The sequence below is a fragment of the Acomys minous genome (genome assembly GCF_964271855.1).
Source record: "Acomys minous genome assembly, chromosome: 2".
NCBI lineage: Eukaryota > Metazoa > Chordata > Mammalia > Rodentia > Muridae > Acomys > Acomys minous.
The window spans coordinates 67,713,170-67,736,556 of record NC_140484.1 but is presented as its reverse complement, the minus strand read 5'-3'; the positions used below and the strand labels follow the sequence as shown (position 1 = coordinate 67,736,556).

Here is a 23,387-nt window from a genome sequence, read left to right as displayed (position 1 = left end):
AAGTGCTGGAATTAGATTAAAGGTATATACCACTCACAGGCTTCCATGTATGTCTCTGACCACTGAGGAAATGTTTTATCTTGCATTAGGTCTGCTTCTGACCCTCTGTCCAGCCCTTGAAATAGACAAAGTGGTCTCAACTTAGGACCAGTCCCAGATCTTCCTTCAGTCCCTTTTTTCCTCCACATTTCCCCCATACTTTTTTTTTTATCAAGTCTCAGATAAAATACCACTCCAACCACTCCAACAGAGAGAATGCCCTTGAATACATAATGCAAACAGGCTCCTTCTCAGCCACATTCTATATGATCCATCTGTCCCACCGCCATCTGAGATCATCTTTGTTATTTTTGCTTTAATCTTTTGCCTGTCCTCTGTTCTCCTTCTCCTCTCTCCCTCGGGAAGGGAGTTGATGAAAGAGGGCTGTTTCATCTTTATCTAAGAGCCAAGAGCCGTTCTGGTCAGTAACAGACAGCTTCTAAGTAGATGCCAATTGGAGTGAAAAGGGCACGTCACAGCATTCTAACATGAGTCATTATCAGAACAAAGGCAGCAACTTCCTCTCAGTAAACGCCACTTACCAAGCACGGAGCAGCCCATTGTGCAGGATATCCACTATCCTTCCAATCCCAGGAGGCTCAGAGTTTAAACAGTCAGTTCCAGTAATTAGCTAAGGGTCAGTTGGCTGTTTTATAGCCTTTCTACTTATTTCCCTACCACCCATCTGGTCACTACTCTTATATTTATATATATATATATATATATATATATATATATATACATATATATATATATGTTTTACTATCAACCATTTGAAATATGAAGAACTATATATGTGTATATAGTTATTATATACTAAGTAGTTGTACAAATAGTCCCTACTTATGTTGCCTTGACATGACTTCTTGACTTCATGATTATAAGAATATGCATCAAATAAAAAGCATACTTTGGTGTTTTTCATTTTGAATTTTATCTTTTTCTTACATCTGTGACATGCATTACAATCACTTTTCCCTATAGTGGGTAGCCACAGTGAATCATGGTAACCTGCCAGCCATGAGGCAGCACAGGAAACAGCCAGTATCTGTAGGATACTCTGTTACTATTAGATGCATTTGTCATATTTTGGGGAGGTATGCACATGTTCTCATGTGTGGTACATACATAGGTGTGTGTGTGTGTGTGTGTGTGTGTGTGTGTGTGTGTGTGTACATGTATGTTTGGGTACATATGCATGCAGAGGACAACCCTAGGTGTCCTTCCTCAGATATGGTCTGCCTTGTCTTTGAAACTGGGTCTCTTAGTGGTTTGGAGTTCCTCTAGTAGACTAGGCTAGCTGGCGAGCAAACCTCAGAGATCTACCTATCTCTACTTCCTCAGAGCTGCTTGGCAAGCACAAGCTACTACACAAGACTTTTTATTTAGGATATTTTAACCCAAGATATTTTGACTTATGATCTTTTTCAAGATGCAACCACATCATAAATCAACATTAGTAATATAATAATCTGACATATACAATAATTATGACGCATTGTATATCATCGTCTACAATTAAATTGTCATATTACATTAAATCATAATATGTGACATACTACATATCATATTACATTATGTTATAATACGTAACATATGGAATAGAATGCCATTATATGTGTATAGAAAAGATTAATAGAGTTGTCCATTGAGGGTCCACTCAGGGTTGAGGGAAACATGAGCTGAGGATATAGCTCAGTTCTGGATGTGTCACCATCCTCTTACTTTGTGCCTACTTGAGAACAGTGGATGAGTGGCCCTGAGTTCTTGTGGTGACTACTCACTCCCAGTTATTTTAAAAAGTCATGTATAAAAGCTTTACCCTGAAAATCTTCAGGAGGGCAATCAACTAGGCAATTGTTTCCTGGACTCTGTTAATCCCAAGAGCCTGCATTTCACCAAGAATTGATTTTCTAGTTTGTATTTCAGACCTATCACATTAGACTAATAAATATGGCAAGTAACAGTCACTCGGTTGAATTGAATAAGAAATATCTTGATTTATTTGTGTCACTAGGTGATAGAAATCCAGCAACCATATTATCAGGTAAGAGATTTATTATTATTATCACTGTTATTATTGCTGTTTCCTCTGGGAAGGCCTGTTTACCCATCTAAATCCAGGAGGGAAGACGAGCCAGTAGGTGTTCAGTTGTGTCCCTGAGAGATTCTCTTAACCTGTCTTGGATGTTGGATTTGTGCGAGAATCATCTCCAGGGCATCACTGCAACAGATTCACTAACCATCTAAAACTGTCTAAAAAAGAACTCATGGTGCCTTTATTTTAGGAAATTTTAAAAAATATTTTGATTATATAGGCTTTTATAATTAGTTGTTCAGCACAGTGTGATTAGCTACTCTGGGAGTGTACAAACTTCCTCAGTTTTGGTAATGACAGGTTTTCAATTTCCTTTGGAGGAAGACCCATTTGCTCACATATTGGTCTATTGTATGGGTTTGCTATGGCATACTTTTATGACTTAAAGTAGTTCATCATGGTGTAGAAAACAAGGCAGCAGGAGCTTAGAGCACTGGCTATACCAGGTCAATAAACAGGAGGCAGAGTGATGAATGCGTGCTGCTGCTCAGCTGTTTCTTCACTTACACAGGTCGGGATCCCAGCCTAGGAAATGGCACCGCCCACAGTGGTCAGGTCTTCCCATCTCAATTAATGCAATTATGACAACATCTCACAGGCATGCTCATATGTCCATATCTAATACCTGCACTTAGACTTTAAACTTGGCAGAGATGAGTTAGGGAACACTTTTTGAGTCTAGGAGGTGTAGGGTCAGTGGCTAGGAGATACATTAGCATTTCTACCACTTTTGTGGTGGGCACTTCAGACTTGGGGCAAAACTATACCATGTGAAGTCACAGGAAGCCCTGAGTGCCGTGCTGCCCTCGGATCACCATGAACAATTACTGTTACTTTGTTATTTTTACTCCAGTTTTGCCTGCTGCCATCTCAGCTCAGCCATCTTCTAAACTCGCCTCGAGTTCCACTGCATCAGGTAGGACCTCATCACCACCGTCACTGAATTTACTGTAGTTCCTAAGTTGTCTATGGTGGTGAGCAAAGGTTCTGCAACCACCAGGTGCCAATAATGCTTCACCTGAGATCGTGTGATTTGCAGGAAAAGGGACCGAGGGAGACTGGACTTAACCTGGCCAGCTTCACTTTATGCTTGATTGTTGTCTGTAATTTTACTGCCAAAGAATATTGAAGTTATGACTTCTCATTTCGCAAGCGAAAAGTATAAGATACAAGGGTGCACCTGTATTAGAGAAAGAGAAATTACCAAAGGGTCACTTCACAGACTCTGAACTTAAAAGCTAAAGTAGCGCTTCTTCCTTGGCCAACGTCAAGGAAGAAATAGGAACCAGGCTATCTGAAATAAGGAAATGTAATTTTTCCCAAGCCGGTGAGTTACAGGCACACTTCTTCCTGGTTGTAGTGGGGGGAGGAGTCACCATTACAGTCTAATTTCATTTATCATTATAATAGTTGATGCTGTTTCATCAATTGTAGCAACTGCCATTTTCAAGGATACAATTGCGTGATTCATGGTGTGACAGGGAAAAGTAGGCTGTCTGCAGAATTCATGTGGCTACCAACTACTGGAAACATAGCTAGTGGGACTGAGATGCACTGTGCATATCATGCACATATTGGGTCTTTTGAAGACTTAAGGAAGTGCGACACTGTTGCCCAGCAGGCTGAAAGCTTTAGTAGCAACATAAGTGAGTTCTAGAGAGCTACTGGATGTAAACACAGTATTTTGCACTTAAAATTTGTGAAGGAGGCTGGTCTCATTAAGCCTTCTTGCTGCACACATACAAGGAGGAAAGTTGAAGGTGGGAAATAGACTCATTCTCTTGATTATGGTGATGTTTCCACAGACATATTCTGGCTACATATTTATCAGTCTGCATATATTTAAATCACATGTGGGTTTAAAAAATATATTTTATTAATTTATTCATATTACACTTCAAGTGTTATCCCATCCTTTGTATCCTCCCATTCCTCCCTCCCTCTCCTTTTCCCCTTACTCCCCTCCCCTATGACTGTGACTGAGGGGGATTACCTCCCCCTGTATATGCTCATAGGGTATCAGGTCTCTTCTTGGTAGCCTGCTATCCTTCCTCTGAGTGACACCAGGCCTCCCCATGCAGGGGATGTGGTCAAATACACATGTGGGTTTTTAATATATCAATTGTGCCTCAATGCAGCTGTTTTCTAAAGTAAATTATTTAGAGTCCTGGGAGATGGCCCAGTAGGTACAAGCACTTCATGTGTAAGCATCAGGAGCTGAATTCAGATCCCCAGCACCTATATGAGTATCTGTATAAGTATCTGTACACAGTCATACATGATGCCAGAACTGAGGAGTAGAGGAAAGGAGCAGAGACAACAGGATCATTGGGACTTGCTGACACTCTAACCCACGTGCAGTGGGAGATCCAGACACAAAGAAGTAGGGCAGAAAATGATAGAGCAGGACACCAGATGTCCTCTGGCCTCTTTACATACACATGTGCATACATTACACACACACCTGCACACTATCATACAAACCACACACAGATTCACATACAATTCATTACCCATAGACCTGCACACAAGCCACACATATACACATATACAAAAAATTTAAAGTGTCATAAGAAGAATGTTGAGCTTTTATATTATTTACATATTTAAATTATAATATTTTAGATATGCTAAATTATTCTAGTTTAATAAAAAATTAAATTCTACCTGTTTCTTTTCTTTTTTCAACTGTGGCTATCAGAAATTTCAAACGAGATTTGTGGCTCTTGCCTAAATTTGTTAGGTAGATCACCTTTGTGCTTTTCATCCACAGTGTCAAATGCTATTGATGGGTTTTCTTTTCTGAACTTTCCAACAGCTATATGAGAAGGCTCCTTGGTCTCTTTTGCAGATGGGGAGACTCATGCTCAAATAGGCTTTACATTGTCCCCAAGCCATTTGAAGTGATAACGCCAATAATCTGACTGCAGCATCCTAAGATCTTGGTCTCCAAAGGACCATAAACTACAACCCCCTCCTCCACTGCCACACCCCGTGCCCCCATCCAACATTCTATTAACTGCTTGACAGTGAGGCAGTTGTACCACCTGTTCAGGACCTAAGAGGACCCTTCTGAGACAAGGGGAGTTAGAAGTTAAGGGATTCACCACTGAGCAGAACCTAAATGTTCTCACTCTGGCCCTTTTACTAAACTCAAGGGCTCAACACCTATGGTGGCAGCAGACCCCAATCTGCCCTCCCTGTTAACTCTCATGCCTCTCACGGCCAGTATGAATTCACTTGTTTTCCAGATGATGTTTCTTGGTGCAGAACCTTAATCTTTTCTTCACTTTTGGCTACACACATATACAAACACACACTTGTGCAAGTTTTGGGTTCTGATATGTAAACATATTTTTGTTTTTGTTTTTGTTTTTTAATCCTAAGTGTGGGATTTTAGTTTGGGCTTTCGCTTGTCCACAGCTGATAATTGTCTTGTATGGGGCGTGGTCTTTGCCAGCTGCTAAAGGCCTGGAGAGGGGCTTGGTCTAGAACTCTGAGGAAGATAAATACAAGAATGCAGAGAGAGAGAGAAGAGAGAGAGAGAGAGAGAGAGAGAGAGAGAGAGAGAGAGAGAGAGAGAATGAGAGTGTGAGAAGAACGCTTAGAGGAGACAGTTGGAGGAGGAAGAAGCTGGGCAGAGAGGCAAGGAGGGCAGAGAGGGAGGTACCTGCTGTGGGAGCTGCAGCTGGAAGGGGCAGGTGTGGTGGTGCACATGGCCTCCTAAAGTTTATAATGGTGACCCAGAGAGTGGGGAGGTAAGGAGGCCTGGCCAAAGGAACTGTGATCTGGACGGCACCACAGGGCAGATACCTCAGGAAGAGTCTAGACTGTGGGGTTAAAAGGCACCCAAGGGCCAGAATTGGGCATGGTCTTTCAAAACCACCTGGAAGCTCCAGACTCTGGGAAGAAGGGAACCCCAGATACTGAACATTTGAAGGAGTCTTCCATGTCTTGGAGATGGCCCCAAACTCCTCATTTGCTGTGAGCCCTGGTGACAGGAAGCTCCAAGGTAGACAGCACTGACTCATGGCTGTGGGATGTGGAAGATCTCAGAATGTCTGTCTGTCTTAGTCTGTTTGATGCTAAAGCAAAGCATCACAAGATGAGTGGTTCAAAATAACAAAGTTATTTCTCATGGCCTTGGAGCCTGGGAGAGCCAAGCCTCAGCAGCACAGGTGAGGGTCGGTTCTCTTCCTGCGCCATAGGTGACACATCTTGATGGGCCTCACAGATGCAAAAGAGAGGAGTTCTTTCCTAAGGGTGCAAGTCCCCCAGGTCCTTGTCAGCTCCCAAAGGCTCCACCTGACCCCACTGTGAGGAGACTAAGACTTCTACAAGCTCTCACCTACTGAACCTTCTTCCAGCCCCTTTATCTCTGCTTGTTTGGAGGTTCTCAGGCTAAGCAGGCCCCCAATCTCTGAGCAGGAGGCACCCAGTCTTGTCTTGCTCTGGAGAGGAAGAAGGCATCAAAGTTCTTGGACCTAGTAAGCCTGAGATCTCCATACAAAGTCAAAGAGGAGACGAGACATGAAGCTGGGCAAGGAGGGTGCCCCAGGGGGAAAGGCACGCGTGAGGGAGCTGCCAGCACATTGATGTCTCAAAGATTCCTAGCAAGAACAGGAACCACAGGTCTGAGCCCTGTGACCAATCATCTTTACAAATAGACATTAGCAAACTATAGCCAATTACCTGCTTTTTTATGAATAAAGTTTTATTAGAACAGTAAGTTATATATCACCTGTGGCAGCTTTTTCACTGTAATAACAGTGCCGTTTGAGGATTCAGTTTTCTTACCTATAAAATTTGCCTATGCACATCCCTGTAGAGAGTCATGATATAGCTCAGTGGGGAGAGTGCTTGCATAGCAGCATGAGGACCACACACCCAGCTCTCAATAGCAAGAGCACCAAACACATAAATAAGTAAATTATACAATGAATATAGATTCCTTGGCTGTTCACAGTTGTTTATATTTGTATGTCCACTTCCAAAGACAGGGAAACCTTATTAAAATGTGTTTATAAAATATAACAAAATAAAATATAAGATAAAAACGATCACATTGTAGTTGGATAGGACAAAGAAACAGAAGGAAAAGAGGCCAAGAGAAGGCACAAGAATGAGAGGCCCATTCTTTCTTATACCCTGGAATCCCATAATAACACTAGCCTGGAAGCCATAACACAAATGCAGAGGGTGTGGCGTAGACCAGGGCTGGCCCTGTACGTGCTGTCTCAGTCCTTGTGAGTTCCTATGAGCTCTGACCATGTTGATTTATAGGGCCTTGTTTTCCTGGTGTCCTCCATGCCCTCTGGATCTTTATGATTCCTCCTCAGTCCTGAGCCCCAAGGAGAAGGGTTTGATAAAGTTATTTTATTTAGGGCTGAGTGTTCCACAATCTCTCACCCTCTGCATAAGCCTGACTGAGAATCTTTATATTTGATCCCAAATGCTGTAGATGAAAGCTTCTCTGATGGTGGCTGAGCAAGGCACTGATTGTATTTGTCTTCCTGAGCAAAAGTATCAACTACATAAATAAATAAGTAAATTCTGTACTGAATGCAGACCCCCTCCCATATGAGTAACTGACTAGGAGTAGATCAGGAAGCTAAGAGCAGCGCCGTGATCAGCCAGCATCGCTCTGCCGACTCCTGGACACTGGGTTTAGACCCGACTCTTCTGACTCCCACCCTGTCGGCCTCGCCATGACTTGCCACTCTTTGTACTTTTCTTAGCTCTTGTGAAAAGTGGGGCAGCCACTTCTTTCAAGGTGCTGTTGGAAGGACTCAGTCAGGGAGCATTTACCAGAGAGCCTGGGACACAGCTGGTGCCCCATGGTGTGGCCTAGTTTAATGGAGCCGCTGAGGCAGATAAGCAGGTGAAGTACTGTTGACTGCTACCAGCCACAGCCACCTATCTCTTCTCCCAGAACCACTGTCATCTACCAGCCTGCTTTCTTCTTCTGTGCATTTATTTGCCTATTGTGGATATGTCATGCAAATAGCACCACAAAAAAAAAATCCACCGTCTTCATGTCTAGCATAATATCTTCAAGGCTGCATGGTTTCTAATAACACTTTTGGATGGAAAGGTAATCAATTCTTTTCCAGGAAACTAAATGCTAAATAAATACTAAATACTAAATATTAAATACTAAATGCCCTGAGTCAGTTTTCCTGTGATGCTTCTCCAATAGCTCTTGCAACTTCCCACGTTCCAGAAGGTTGTATGAACCACACAGCCACACCATCAGGTAGGCCAGTGAGTCATGAATTAAAGCAATAAAACCTGGGCATGGAACACAGCACATGCCGTGCCCAGTGTGCTAGGCCTGTGGAAGGAATGGGCTGATGTTCAAGGGCTTGGAGAGTCATATTGCCAAGGGATACAAGCAGAATGTGTGACGCTCAATGTCGCCTGCAGTGCCACACCTTAATCCACCAGGAGGGGTCTTGGTCTGTTCTGATCATTATCTTCTTGTCCCTACACAGTGCTTGTCATAGGTTAGATACCAAAGCAGGCTTTATTGAACAAATAAAAAATGTACATTGAGCATGTGAGTAAGCTTTGACCCCTCTTGATGCGCCTTAAGGTTTGGTCCCAAATCTTGCCTGACAGAAGCAAATCAGGTTGTAAAAATGCTAGTAACCTCATTTGTACAGTTCGTTCTTCAGAGAGTGGTGCTAATATTTCACATATGAGCAAATGCATGAAGCAAGTTGCTTCAGACCAATTTTTTTGTCTCCCTCTACGTGTATTTTAGCATCATTGGATGGTGAGAAGCTACCAAGTGACCTACCAGGTAGGAGGAGCAAGACCTCCATCTTCAGTCCCGCCATGTGCATCCTTACCATCTAGATAAATAGTGGAGCAGACAAGCCACTGGGTTGTATAATGTCCTCTAGGGTCAATGAAGACAACCATTGACCTTACGAGTACCTCAAATTTTATATCACTGGCCCAATTTTTCAATGGCTAACCTTAATAACATTGAGCATCCTCAGTTAGAACTTGGAGTCTATACAGGGTGAAGAGGAGGGAAGCATTTGGGATGCAGGATCTTGTTGGATAGCTTTCTGTCAGCCTTCTGAACTTGGCTCAGGTTTCATAGAAAACCCATGGGTTAAGGCGAGATCAGGCTGCGGCTCCTTGCCAGCTGCTAGCCGAGTCCCTTTCTCACATGTTCTGTGTTTGTCTTAGGAAAAGAGCTTCAGTTCTGACTCCATTTCCATATCATTCTAGTTCTGTCTGTGGTTGACTCTGCCCCTGCTAGCCCAAGAGTGCATGCACTCAGGCTCGGCCTCCAAAGTAAGAAAGCGTCCTGTGGTCCATAGCTGGGACTCACCAGACGGAGCTGGAGTGGGACTGGGAGGGCAGCTGCATGCTACTGAAGCGCAGGAGAAATCACCACAGTGAGAGAAGACTCACCATTCTCCAGACCTGGCTGATTAATTGGTCCTCCCACAGGACTTTGGCACCTGTAATCTTTATATTCTTGCTCTTCTAGGGAAATGTTGTAAAGTTCAGAACACACACACACACACACACACACACACACACACACACACACACACACACACACTGTGATCCTGTGATATTACCTAGACATGATCAATGCCTCTATTTTATCCTTACTGGTTTCCATTCTTACCAAGAAGTGAAACAGTTAAAGGCAAAACTTTTTTTTTCTTCCTTTTGGCTAGTTTTCATAGTTCTGAAAGGTGCTCTTTATGCTAATTGGAGAGAGAAGTAATAAAAAATCATACACAGCTGTGAATTCTGTGAGTTACATTAACAACTGGTTTAAGCAAGATATGCCTGTTGGTGCAATAGTGGCACAAAGGTTGCAGGAGTAACCAACCACTTTCGGATTAGACTTAAAGCCCACTCCACAAGATGGAACTCATCCCTAGTACCATCAGTAGGAAAAAACAAAGTGAAACAAAACCCCAAACATATGGCTGTCTAGATCATAGGCCTTAGGGAAGAAATTACTACTATTGCTACTGCTGCCGCCGCTGCTGCTGTTACTGCTACTATTACCACTGATGTTAATATTATTATTATATAGTAATAAACTGTCCCATAAGTTCTTATCTTTATGTCTATATATTAGCATATCTTCCAATTCTTACCAGAGGAGTTCCTTTTATAGTAGATAACAAAACAGAGACCCACAATTAGTCCATGTGTAGAGAGTAAGAGACTGTGGAGTGCCCAGCTGTAAATGGGACAGCTATAACACACCTCCTGCCCCCAAAAGCTCACTGATCATTGTAGAAGAGGGGATAGGAAAATTGTAAGAGCCAGAGGTAGTAGATAACACAAAACAGTATTTGTTGGGCATGGCGGTGCTATTGCCCACATGCACTCAGTGGCTTTGAATGCTTACACAAGATCTGCATAAGATCAAGCCAGGCATGATCCCAGTGTGGATATGGGAGGTGCTTGTGGCTTCAGGTAACTGCTGGCTGCTGGCAGGGGCTGGAGGCAGAGTCAGTTTTCTTCAGCAGAGAGATAACTGTGAAGCTACCTATGCTCCACCGGATAAACCTACAGTCATACACACAGACAGCATTAAGTGGACTCAGTGGGCTAAAAATATATAATTCCATTAATAAATAGATTATGTGAAGTTGGGAGGGGGAAATGGTGAGAATATGTGGAAAGAATTGGAGGGGAAAGAAAAGGGGGGTTAATTTGGTCAAAACACATTATATAGGTGTATGAAATTTTCAAGCAAACAAAGATGGCGTCCCTGGGGCTAGAACTGCATCTCAGTGATAGATGCTTGCTACCAAGTGTGTGGCGCTGGATTCCTTCCTAGCGCAGCACAGAGGTAACAGCTTCTGCTACTCTCACCCATAGATTTAGCCACCAAGAAGCTAAACTTTTCATGATAGGACCACTTCCCAAAAGCCCATTAGCCAAGCAGTCAAGCCAAGATTCAAATGATAGCACTGTGGATTTAAATGTTACCCAGGGTTCCATTCATGGCTTCTTTTTCGTGTCACAGCCACGGTTCTGGCTCAAGACTTCACTGCCTCTTCCATTCTGGCTGACAATAGACTTTTCCTACCAGTCTCCTGTGTCTATGGCCCATATATTCTAGCCCCATGTTTACATGAAGTCAGTTACCTTTCACTACAAGTCAGCTTTATTGAGGCATAATATACCTATGGTAAATTTTGCCATATGCTTCAGTGAGTTTTAATAGTCACAGGTATATAACTTTCACTATCTTCAAGATATATTATATTTGTGGCAGGAGAGATGGCTCGGTTTAAGAGTGTTTGCTGTTCTTATGGAAGATGCAAGATGATACATAGCATTTTGTACTTGGATTCTCTCTCTCTCTCTCTCTCTCTCTCTCTCTCTCTCTCTCTCTCTCTCTCTCCCTCTCTCTCCCTTCCTTTCTTTTTGTTTTTGTTTTTGTTTTTTGTTTGTTCTGTCAACTACATAGCTCTAGCTAGTCTGGAACTCTGTACACAACAGGCTGGTCTCAACCAGCTGGCAAATTTTGCTGGAAGTAGATTATACCTCAGTAGATATCAGCCTGTCTCTCCCTCCTGAGCATTGGTAGTAAAAGCATACACCACCATATCCAGCTGTGCTGCAATTCTTTACTTGTAAATACTTAATGAGTCATCAAAGTAATTCCTGATATCTGTTTTTTATTGATAATATTAATTATTTTTTCTTGTTCTAATTCATCCTTTCTTATTCCTAAGCCCTATTTCATTGCATGGACATGCCAAAATTTGTCTGTCCGTAATTTACAGATGCCGAACCTATTATTTATTTCCTTTGGTATGAATAAAGCCACCATAAATAATCAAGAATTTACAAATTATTTTCCAACATGGATGCACTTTTTGAGTTGCCACCTTCTTGTGAGAGCTGCAGTAGTTCTGGGTCCTTGTCAACACGTTGTATTGTCTGTATTTTAAGTTTAGCTTCTGTGGTATCTCCACAGTATACTCTATGCAGCCCCAGTACTGGTGGCTCCTGCTCCTGCTCCTATTCTGGAGTCTGGGGTTGCATCATCATCACACACACACTCCTGGGTTGGTCCAATTCTTGCATTGTTTGCTTTAGATAAATTTCCCCTTCTAAAACTCGTTTTGTGGGATCATAGCAGATCTACCTGGGCTGGGAGAATAAAGCACATCCTAATTACAGCCAAGGAGTTGGACTAGAGATTATTTAGGCAGAGAATGGGATAGTAGGCAATGAGATGTTTATTGCACCAAATGATTTTTTATTGTTCTGTTTTCTAAAAGTTATTTAGGATATATCAGCCGTCTCCAAATAATTTATGAGCTCTAACCCATGAAAGTCCAGCACTGTCTGCAGTGGTGTGGGGTTGTAAATATCCCTGGGTGTCAATGCTGTTTCATCTTTCCAAAAATATTTCACTCCCATTTCAGGAGCTATTGAGATCATAATGTAACCATCACTCTAAACCCTAATGTTGATTTCCTTCGCCCACAGGTGCCGACAGTTCAAGGGACCTCACTGCAGCAACAGACCCTGAAAATCCTACCCTATCATACAAACCATCAGGTTAGTTGCTTTGCCTATGGCTTTTCCTTCTGAGACTGTCCCTTTCATAAGTGAGGGTAGCAAGACCTTTGCACCGCATTGTGTTCTGATTTCCGTCCTGTAGCTGTGATAACACATTCTGACCAAAAGCAACTTAGGGGGAAAGGGGGATAATTTCAATGTACAGGTTATGGTCTATCACTGATGAAAGTCAGGACAGGATGTCAAACTGGATCCTGAAGCAGAAATCAAGGCTGCTTGCTGCCTTGCTCATATTGTTTTCTTTCTTTCTTTTCTTTTCTTTCTTTCTTTCTTTCTTTCTTTCTTTCTTTCTCCCTCCCTCCCTCCCTCCCCCCCTCTCTCTCTTATGTATACAGTGCTCTGCCTGCATGTACATCTGCATGCCAGAAGAGGGCATCGGATCACATTATAGATGGCTGTGAGCCACCATGTAGTTGCTGGGAATTGAACTCATGACCTCTGGAAGAGCAGTCAGTGCTCTTAACGGAGTCATCTCTGCAGCCCCTTAGGTTACTTTCTTATATAGCCCAGGCCTCCCTGCTCAGGGAATGGTTCCTCCCACAGGGGCTGGCTTTTTATATCAAATTGTAACTATCAAGATACCCACACACACATACACCCACAGGCTAATCCTATCCAGGCAAATTTGAAATTGAGGCTTCTTTTTTTTTTTTAAGATGGTTCTAGGCTGCCCCAAGTTTGCAGTTAAGCTGAGTATGACACATGGTGCCCATACCGTTATCTCCTCCAACCATAGTTTCTTCTCTTTTCCCGGTCCCCATGCCCCATCCATTCCTCCCTAGTCATGATTCTTAGCCATGTTTAAAGCACAGGGCATTAAAATTCTTTCCTACAGACCAGGCCTCAAATCCAATCAAGAGAGTGGTTGGTTACATCCATAAATAATGCCCACTATTGCATCAGTGTGCACATCATGCCTGATAGGTAATTATTGTAGAATGCAGGACCCAGCTTTGAGTAAGGCCATTGATATAGCTCCCCCATCCCCCAGCACTGTCTAGCACTGTGAAAGCTAGCCTGTAGGAAGAAAATGGTCCTTGTCAGTTCAAGGTTGGTTTTCGGCGTTCTGCAGTTGAAGTAGGCATTGTCTTTAGCAATAGGGCCTTACCTCTCAGTTATGATGGGTGAACAAGAGCAATGGCAATATCCCATCTTGTTTGGGATGCCTCTGCTGTCTCCTTGACTAATAACACATAGGAAGGTAAACCTATGTCTGGCATGGTTAATAATCCATGTCTTCTTGGACCAGCATTGTTCGTCTATGCAGAATACCTCTGTTTAAACCCCTTCTTTTTTTTTTTTAACTAAAATTCTTTATTTAGCCTGTAAACTAGTAGGGTGTTCCAAGGCTTCTTCATACATCCTTACTTCTCACCCCACAGCCTTTGTGCCAATTTAAGCCTTTGGCTCCCAGCATCCACTCCCCTGCCTTTCCCAGTATCCTCCCTTTTTTGTTACATTTTAAGACTTGGGTTGTAAGGGCATTGGTTTCCTCGTCCCCACCATTCCACTATCTGTTTGAATCTTCATGCCTCCAAGTATCTTCTCTCTCTCTCTCTCTCTCTCTCTCTCTCTCTCTCTCTCTCTCTCTCTCTCCCCTTTCATCTCACCTATAATATACTATGCATCTACCCCACCACCACTGGTCTCCTAACTTCCTGATTTCTATGTGAATTCCAGGGTAAACACATGATTTGAACTAGCACTGATATGAGAACACACAGCATTTGTCTCTGGGGCCTGGGTGACGTCACTAAGTGTAATCTTCCCGTTCCATCTGTTTACTTGCTAATTTCATGATGTTCTTCTTAGCAGAGCCAAAGCCAATCGTGCAAACATAGCACATATTCATTGTGCACGCATCAACCTGCATATTTGTGTTGATTCGATTTTCTAGCTCTTGTGACTAAAATAGCAATGAGAAATCAGATGTGCAAGTGTCTCTGTAGCAATATTTGAAGTTCTGGAAAGAAGGAGTACGTGTGGCCAGTAAATACTTCAAAAAAGTGTGCAACATCCTTAGCTATCAGAGAAATGTCAGCTAAAACTACTTCAAGATTTCACCTCATAGTCAGAAGGGTTATCATCATGAACACAAATGACAACAAATGGTGGCACAGATGTGGCGGGAAGAGAGTCATTTATACCCTGTGGAAGTGTAAGCTAATGCAGTACTTTGGAAATTTCTCAAAAAGAAAGAATGAATGAAAAAAGAAAAAAAGAAATGAAATGAAATAGAATTACCATATGATCCAGCTTCTACTTTTACTTTATTTTTAAAGAGAAGGTCTAACTCTGTAACCCAGGTTGGCCTTAAACTCATGGTAGGATAGCCTCCTAAGCACTGAGATTGCAGGTATACCTGCATACCTGGCTCATACCTGGCTATCAGTCACTACCCTAAGATACGTCTCATTTACTGACCTGTTTTCTATGACTTACAGCTACCCCCAGGGGAAGTGCCAGCCCCTACGTCATATAGCTATCTTTCTAACTCCAAATATCCAACTAGGTGCTGGCCCAGTGCAAATGTGCATTGGTTCATCAGAGAGGCAGTGTGAACTCCTGCTACCAGCTTAACCAGGCAGACTCCATTCCAAGATATGTGACCTTGACCCCAGGTCTTCCCTTGGCTATGAGCAGGGCAGGTTATCTAAAATGGAGTATGAATAAATAAACATTTGGATTACCTATTGCTGTGTAAAACTACTCCCAAACCACAGAGGTATAAGATAACCACCATTTTAAAAAAAATTGCTCGAGTTTCAAGTTAGCTGTGCAGTTCTGCTGTTCTGGGTCAGGCTTGCTGGCTGTGGTTTTGGTTTACAAGTGCATGTGGCTCACTGGAAAGCTAGCAGATGTTTATCCTAGGATTGTCCCCACCTTACATGTTTGAAAGCAATGTAGCTGTCACCTGAAGTGAGCGAAGTGACCAGCTACATGTCTGTCATCATCCAGCATGCTAGCCTGAGCGTATTCGCATGATGCTCCGGGGTGCTCAGGGATGAACTACACCTGCATGCTCTCATGGCCAAGATGATCAAAGGCCCCAAGTACCATGCCAACAGAGGAGGAGAGAAGCCCTGCCTCTTACTGGGAGCATCTCAGTGTCACACTGTAAAGAGAATGATGGCTCCTTGTGCAATTAGCTCATCACAGTGAAGCTGTCTTGAAACAGGAAGAAAATAAGGAAAACACCATCAGTTCTATGGAGCAGACACAGTGGGGTAATTGCGTAGGCTGCTTTGGGCAACTCAAGGAAAATAAGAACAGAGTAGACTGGGTTGTGGATGAGCACCGTTAGAGTGCAAAGAAGGCAGTTTTTAATCTCCCTGCTTCCATTGTCTTCCCCAGGAGGCTGGGCACCTGTGAGGCTGGCAGGCCACCACGGGAGCTGTGCGGGGCGGGTAGAACTCTTCTACCAGGGAGTCTGGGGGACTGTGTGTGATGACCTCTGGGGCCTTCCGGAAGCAAACATCATCTGCAGGCAACTGGGTTGTGGCAGGGCTGTTTCAGCCTTGAGTGAAGCTTACTTTGGGGAAGGTTCTGGAAAAATTCTCCTTGACAACGTGCATTGCAAGGGACACGAGGAGCACCTGGAGGAGTGCTCCCATGTTGGCTGGTTCTCCCACAACTGTGCTCACAGTGAAGATGCCGGTGTCATCTGTTCAGGTAACACCCACCGCCTTTTAGAGCCTATCGGCTCTTCCAGAACACCCTTCACGCCTACATTAGTTTCGGTGCTTTTCTCTGAGACAAAACACTAACAAAAGCAGAAGGAAGAAAAGGTGTGCTTTGACTCACAATTTGAGGACACACTCTACCGTGATGCGGTGATGGAAGTGTGAATGAGCTTGTCCCATTTCATGGGGGAGGGGTAGTGCTTGCTTTTTACCTCCCCCCCCCTTTTATTCAGCCTGGGACCCCTGCCCATCAGATTATAGTCTTTTGTCCTCAGGTAAACCTCTCTGAAGACACCCTTACAGCCACAGCCAGGGGTTGGTCCCAAATCCAGTTGCATTGACAATGAAGATTAACTAATTACCACATCGTGTGTAAAAAATAGCCACTGAACATGCACCAGCATGCCAGTCACTCACGGCAGACGTTTTCATTTCTCACTTCTGTAGGCGCTGACTATGCGATGACCACGCTATCAGGTAGGGAAGATGGTGTTCACGTGTGTGGGTCACGGGAAGCTTGGGGGAAGAAGTTCTGCTGGAAACTGAATTTGACTTATGCTCTGAGTCAATGGAGTAGCAGCAAGACGAGATGTGATCATGCAGTTGTCCAAGAGGAGAGTAGACAGTGGCTTCAGAGTCATCCGGCCCAGCCCCACTACCCTGCTCCTCCTCTACTGTGCATCCTACACACAGGATAACTGGTTTCTCAGACTTCTGTAGAGCACATTGTTCAGTCAGGATTGAGGTTTGCATAGAGACAGAGCTCCATGGTTGTTAGGATGCGGTTGAAACGTGAACTAAGGCCAAGACACTTCCTTCCCAGTGGGGAATGCCTAGTGAGACAAATACTGCCCCGGCGAGGCCATTCCCATTTCCATCCCCTCAGTGTCGCTGCTTTGTTCCTGGCACAAGCCTCACTCCACAAAATTCCCATTGCTGTTTGTGTTCCTTCATCCTCCCTGGAGTGCCTTGCTCAGTGTCTGCCTCTCTCATTAGACCTCGCGATCCCTTGATGTCATGCTCTTAGCTGCCTGCCCTGCCAGTGGATACACATTGATCCAGAAGGATGCTCTACAGTGGTTGCTAGTGAGCTGAGTGTTCTTAGAAGGGAGATGCTGGGAGCCTGGAGGAGCCCCTGCATCTTTAAATCCTGACTCAGTACCTCTTAGCAACACAGGGTCAAAGGAAAGCTCTGTGTATGTGTGTGTGTGTGTGTGTGTGTGTGAGAGAGAGAGAGAGAGAGAGAGAGAGAGAGAGAGAGAGAGAGAGAGAGAGAGAGAGAGAGAGAGAGAGAGAGAAAGAGAGAGAAAAGACAGACAGAGACAGAGACAGAGACAGAGACAGAGACAGAGACAGAGACAGAGACAGAGACAGACAGACACAGACAGACACAGACAGAGACAGAGACAGAGAGAGGCATTGTCTATTTTATTTGAGACAAGGTCTCTTATTAGCCTGGAGCTTGCTTGTTAGGCTGGTTGGCCAGTGAGCTCCAGGGATCCACGTGTGTCATTTCCTTGGCACTAGGATTGCAAGTGTGTGCCACTAAGCCCAGCATTTTGTATATGGGGTTCTAGAGATCGAACTCAGGGTCCTGTGCTTGCAAGGCAGACACTTTAGCAGGTGAGCCATCACTCTGGCCCCTGCAGTAGTATGTTTTCCTATTTCTACATCATCCTAAGCATACGATCTCCAGCCCCTTGGGTCACTGGAAGAGGCTTTAGAAGCTAGACATTCATTTCTCTATTTTAAAACAAAACCTTTAATTTTAAAATTATCTCATTTTCCTATGGGAAATCTAAGAGGGATGTGTGTCTGCACTGCTTGAATATTGTACCACAGAGCCCTTCACTGTTCTGGTCTCTTTTCAGGAGGCGTGGGAGGGTCTGGGACACTGTGTTTGGCATGAGCTCATGACTCTTGTATGTAGACAACTATGCAGACTTGTGGCACCTGTGGGTCCACATGCCTTTTTTGTGTTTGGCAGATGCCCCATTGGCTCTCACGGAAGGAACAATGCATCCAGGTGAGAACTCGATGTCCTTAGATGTCCTCTTTCTTATTACTCAAGCCTTAAAGTGATGCTTCACAGAAACTACTGGGCTACCACAACCTGGTCTAGGCCACCTCACTAAAATTGTTCTACATGAAGATTGCCAAAGAAAAGGCCAGTGTCCTTAGGGATGTGATTTTGTTTTCAATCAGTCAAAGAAGGAGTTCCAAACAAAGACTTGGTGCCACTTTTGTGTTCTCCAAGCCAGAGCACCATGTCCATCACGTCTATCTCACCTTTACCCTTCCAATTCTTCCCATGACCCCCAAATACATAAACCATGTCTCTATGTATGTATGTATGTATGTATGTATGTATGTATGTATGTATGTATGTATGTTTCTATCTATCTATCTATCTATCTATCTATCTATCTATCTATCTATCTAATTATCTATCTACTACCTATCAAGCTAGCACTGCCTGTAAGTACAGGGTGTAGGGCTTATCACTTGAGGAAGGGCAGCCTATCAGAGGCCTCATCCCTAAATAAAACTGACCCTCCCTCAAGCGCTACTGACTGCCTATCGCTCCTCAGCTAGGGGTGGGGACTTTCTTGTGAATCTGTCTTCCATCCACGTTGGCATGTGGACTGGTGTGCTTGTGCAGTTTTGTTGTCACACCTCTTCTTCTTCTTCTAGAAAAATCTCGATGTGGTGGAGTTATTACCAAAGCACCTGGCAAAATTAAGAGCCCCCCAATGAATGAAATGCATGACAACATAACCTGTGTGTGGGAAATCAGGGCAAACGCCTCTGATCATGTACGGCTGGCATTCCCATCTCTCGAGTAAGTGACACACACTCTGTGAGTATATGGGGGGGGCGGGTTCCACATTTTAACTGTCCATCCCTACATTGATTCTCGTATGCAAAAGAGTCCTTCATACATTGTAAATATTTTACTTTGAAATAACTGTGAATATAAAGGAAATTGCAAAATTACACAGCCCTGTGTGCTTCTCACAAGCATCCCAGTGGTAGAACATTATCAAGCCAGCAAATTGATATCGGTGTGTTGTTACTATTAAGTGGACCAAAAGATGTATTCAATTCCCAGCCATTTTTCCATGCAGTTATTTGTGTGAGGGTGGTGGGTGGGTAGGTCCACACAGTATAACCCTGTGAACAGCTTCACAAAAAACCACCGCTCCATTCCAGCTGCATTTACACAGAGGAACCGCCCTTTTGCCTCTGTGTTCTGGGGTTGCACATCTCGGTCCCTTCACCGCAATCTGTTCTTCCCCTCGACATGTTGCCATGTCAAGGATGGTCTGTGAATGGGATCAGACAGCATGTAGTTTACAGATTTTATTTTCTTTCGCACATCACAGGGCTTCTTGCCGGTGCTGCAGTAGCCCAGGGCTGTTCCTCTGTACTGTAAAAAGGGATTACATTCATATAGCTGTGCCAGAGTTGGTTAGTCCCTTCTGAGAAACATCTGGCTTGTTACTAGTCTTCAGTTATTGCAAGTGTAGCTTCTGGGAACATTCAGGGAAGGTTTTTATGCCAACTTAAGTTCATTCATCCGGGATGAATGCCTGAGAGCGTGATGCTGCGTTGGATGGTAAGTGCACAGTCAGCCTCTCAGAATAGCTAGACTCTTCCAGAGTGACTGTCATTTCATCTACCCACTGGCAGCACATGTGACATGGCTTCTCCTAGCTCACGGTAGTATGTGGGCTTTTTATACTACCTCTTCTTTATACAAGCCTGTGTAGATAGGCATCACATTCTTTTTGCTGCTATTGGAGTGATTGTGAATTCTATTGTTTTTCACACTTTTGTTTATATGTATAAAGACATAGGGATGCCTTTTTTTATGTTTGTGAATTTTCCCAAGACATGTTGCTTTGCTTTTTAATGTAATATTTTATATACCCTTTCAGAATTTCCTACATATATATAATATATTTTGATCATATTCAAACTTACATGCATTTTTACTGAAAAAGAAATTCACTTTACAGGATTTGGATAAGAGAAACAAAGAGAGAAGAACACATACATATGCACACACAAATACATACACACACAGACACACATGGACACACACGCACACACACACACACACACACACACACATTTCATGTGTACTGGCTAACTGTTGAAAGATACAGTCTGAGGACATTTTAGGTTTTAATGTTGTAAATACATTTAAAAGAAGTTATTTATAGATTAAAATTATATTTAAAACAATCCCAAGAAAATCCCCCATCATTTGTGCATCTTGAATTGTGCACAATTATTAACTTAAAGATGATTTGAAACTACGGCTGTTGGGCTGTTAACATGGAAATAGTCTGCTTCCAGCACTGGTGACAGTCACACAAGAGTTCACAGAGAGTCACAGCTGATAAGGCAGATGACTTTTACAAAGCCTGTTGGGAAGATCTGTAGCCCACTTCCCTAGGCTTCTCGGTTTGGGTTTTATTGCTGTGAAGAGACACCATGACCAAAGCAACTCTTATAAAGGAAAATATTTAATTGGGGTTGGCATACAGTTTTTGAGTATTAGTTCATTATCAGCACGGCATTAAGCACGGCAGAGTGCAGGCAGACATGGTCGGGAGGAGCCGAGAGTTCTACATCTTGATTCACAGGCAGCAGGGAAAGACTGTGTCACTGGGTGTAGCTTGAGCATAGGTGACCTCAAAGCCCCACCCCCACAGTGACACAATCCTCTAACAAGGCCACACCTCCTAATAGTTCCACTCCCTATGGCCAAAGCATTCACACACATGAGTCTATGGGGGCCATACCTATTCAAACCACATGACAGGCTAGCTGTGAAGACTTGTCTCCCTGGGGAGTGGGGTTGATTATCAGACCCATGAACAGCCAAACCATATTGCTCATTTTAGACTTTTTCTCTCAAACATCATCACATAGTAAAACGACCTTGATTAGCTATCAGCCTTAGACTGGGAAGTACCCTGTGGTCACAGCAGCTCCCAGCTCCTCAACAGGGGTTCACCAGGGTCAGTCTTCTACCTCTGTTATCAGCTAAAAGTCCCATCTTTATAGAGTAAATTTTTTTTTTTTTTAGCTTAAATTGTTTTTTTAAATATTTATTTATTTATTTATTTATTTATTTATTTATTATGAATACAGTGCACATTAGATCACATTATAGATGGTTGTGAGCCACCATGTGGTTACTGGGAATTGAACTCAGGACCTCTGGAAGAGCAGGCAGTGCTCTTAACCTCTGAGCCATCTCTCCAGCCCTATAGAGTAAATTTTTAAAGGAAAAACACAGGATAAAGTGATCATACTGTGTCTAAATCACAAACAGGCTTTGAGCTTGTCCCCAGCACTCTTACCCCTTTAAAATAAAGCGGGACTCACAAAACACCTTCTTACTTTCTGATGAAGCGATTAAGAGGCATTCATAATATTTTCCTCCCCAGCCTCGACTGCACCAATGAATATTTTGAAATCCTGGATGGCCCTCCATCTTCTACCAAGTCCTTGGGGAAGCCCTGCCGTGGGCTGCACATCACCTTCGCATCCCATTCCAGCTCAATGACCCTCGTGTACTTCCGAGGCGAGAACAACATTGGGAAAAATTTCATGGCTTATTATTATTTTGAAGCCAAAGGTAAGAAGATGGCATGGAGCCACCACTCTGAACTTTCTGCTGATGTGGCATTATCTGCTCTGTGAACTTGGGTGAGGCGCTCGACTGATGGGAAATATGTTGTGAGGGGTCACAGAACACAAGCTGGGCCATTAGGGAGTCGTTTCTGGTAATACTCTGACTCTAGAGCCGGAGGAGCGTTTTAGATGGTACAGAGGAAGGGACCACGTTCCCTCTAGGGCTTCTTTCATGCTTGTACACACCTGTAAGGCGTTCAGGATTAATATACAAGACACGATCAGAGAGTAAGTGGAATATACTAAATTAAAGCAAACCAATAAAATCGTGCATGTACTAGAATGTGCTACCTAGACACATCAAAAAGGGGCATTAGAAAAGACAGGAGCATTGTAAGCTGCAGACACCGAGGAAAACATCAGGGGAGATCAATTTTGAATTTTGCCTGTGATGCTGAGGAGGCTGTTCATAGAGAAACAGCAAGATGACTCATGAGGAGTGAGATCAGGGCTGGGAATGGGCAGCAGTGCATGCCGGGAAGGCAGGAGCTAACCGGAGGGTCTCTGTTAAAGCACAGTGTACACAAGTTAGCAAAATCAATTAAAACAGCTGCGAGCCAAGTACAGTAACAGATTAGCCAGCGTGGATAAGCTCTGTAATGCTTATACAAACCCATGGAGCATCCCTTTTTACAGAATGGGAAACTGAGGCTCGACCTAGAAATACCAGGCAGGCCTCATATTTGTTTTGTTTAAGATGGTATTAAAACAGTTCCCAGGGTCTTTGGTAAGTGTCAGGCTGACTCACTGAACAAACTGGCAACACACTGTAAGACAGAGAAGATGCTCTGCACCAAGGAAGGGGCCAGATAAATCTCCATACCTGACATCAAACATCTATTGACCTTGTTTTCTGTTTCCTTGTTTTTGCAGAGATGACATCATCAAAGACCCCGTATCTTATCAGTGAGTCATCTCTCATGTCATTGCTCAATCACCATTTTTAGTTCAGGTTCTTCCTCTGCCCCAACTCCTGGTCCGTCCTTTCTTTCTTTCTTTCTTTCTTTCTTTCTTTCTTTCTTTCTTTCTTTCTTTCTTTCTTTAAGACAGGGTCTTACTATGCCTTCATGGCTCTCCTGAAACTCACTATGTAGACCAGGCTGGCCTTGAACTCACAGAGATCTGCCTGCTTCTGCCTCCTGAGTGCACCACCACACCCAGCCTGGTGCTTTCACTGTCAGCCTTTGCTCTCACTCTCTTGTTTCCTAACCCCTAGTCTACGATGACAGAGAGGTTCTGTCTTCTGGGTTTCTGCATATACCTAA

The 23,387-nt window shown here is 43.5% G+C and overlaps 1 protein-coding gene across 1 annotated transcript in view; it reads left to right on the top strand.

Annotated features, from left to right (window-relative positions):
* Positions 1–23,387, top strand: part of LOC311609661 (scavenger receptor cysteine-rich domain-containing protein DMBT1) — a gene marked incomplete at its 5' end in the record, with an annotated part of 112,701 nt that overhangs the window by 18,499 nt on the left and 70,815 nt on the right. Inside the window, 8 exon segments of the mRNA XM_084802907.1 lie at positions 2,057–2,086; positions 2,991–3,053; positions 12,635–12,706; positions 16,082–16,399; positions 18,398–18,436; positions 19,105–19,252; positions 21,876–22,066; positions 22,996–23,028. Of these exon segments, the coding sequence (XP_084659033.1) occupies positions 2,057–2,086; positions 2,991–3,053; positions 12,635–12,706; positions 16,082–16,399; positions 18,398–18,436; positions 19,105–19,252; positions 21,876–22,066; positions 22,996–23,028 (894 nt within the window).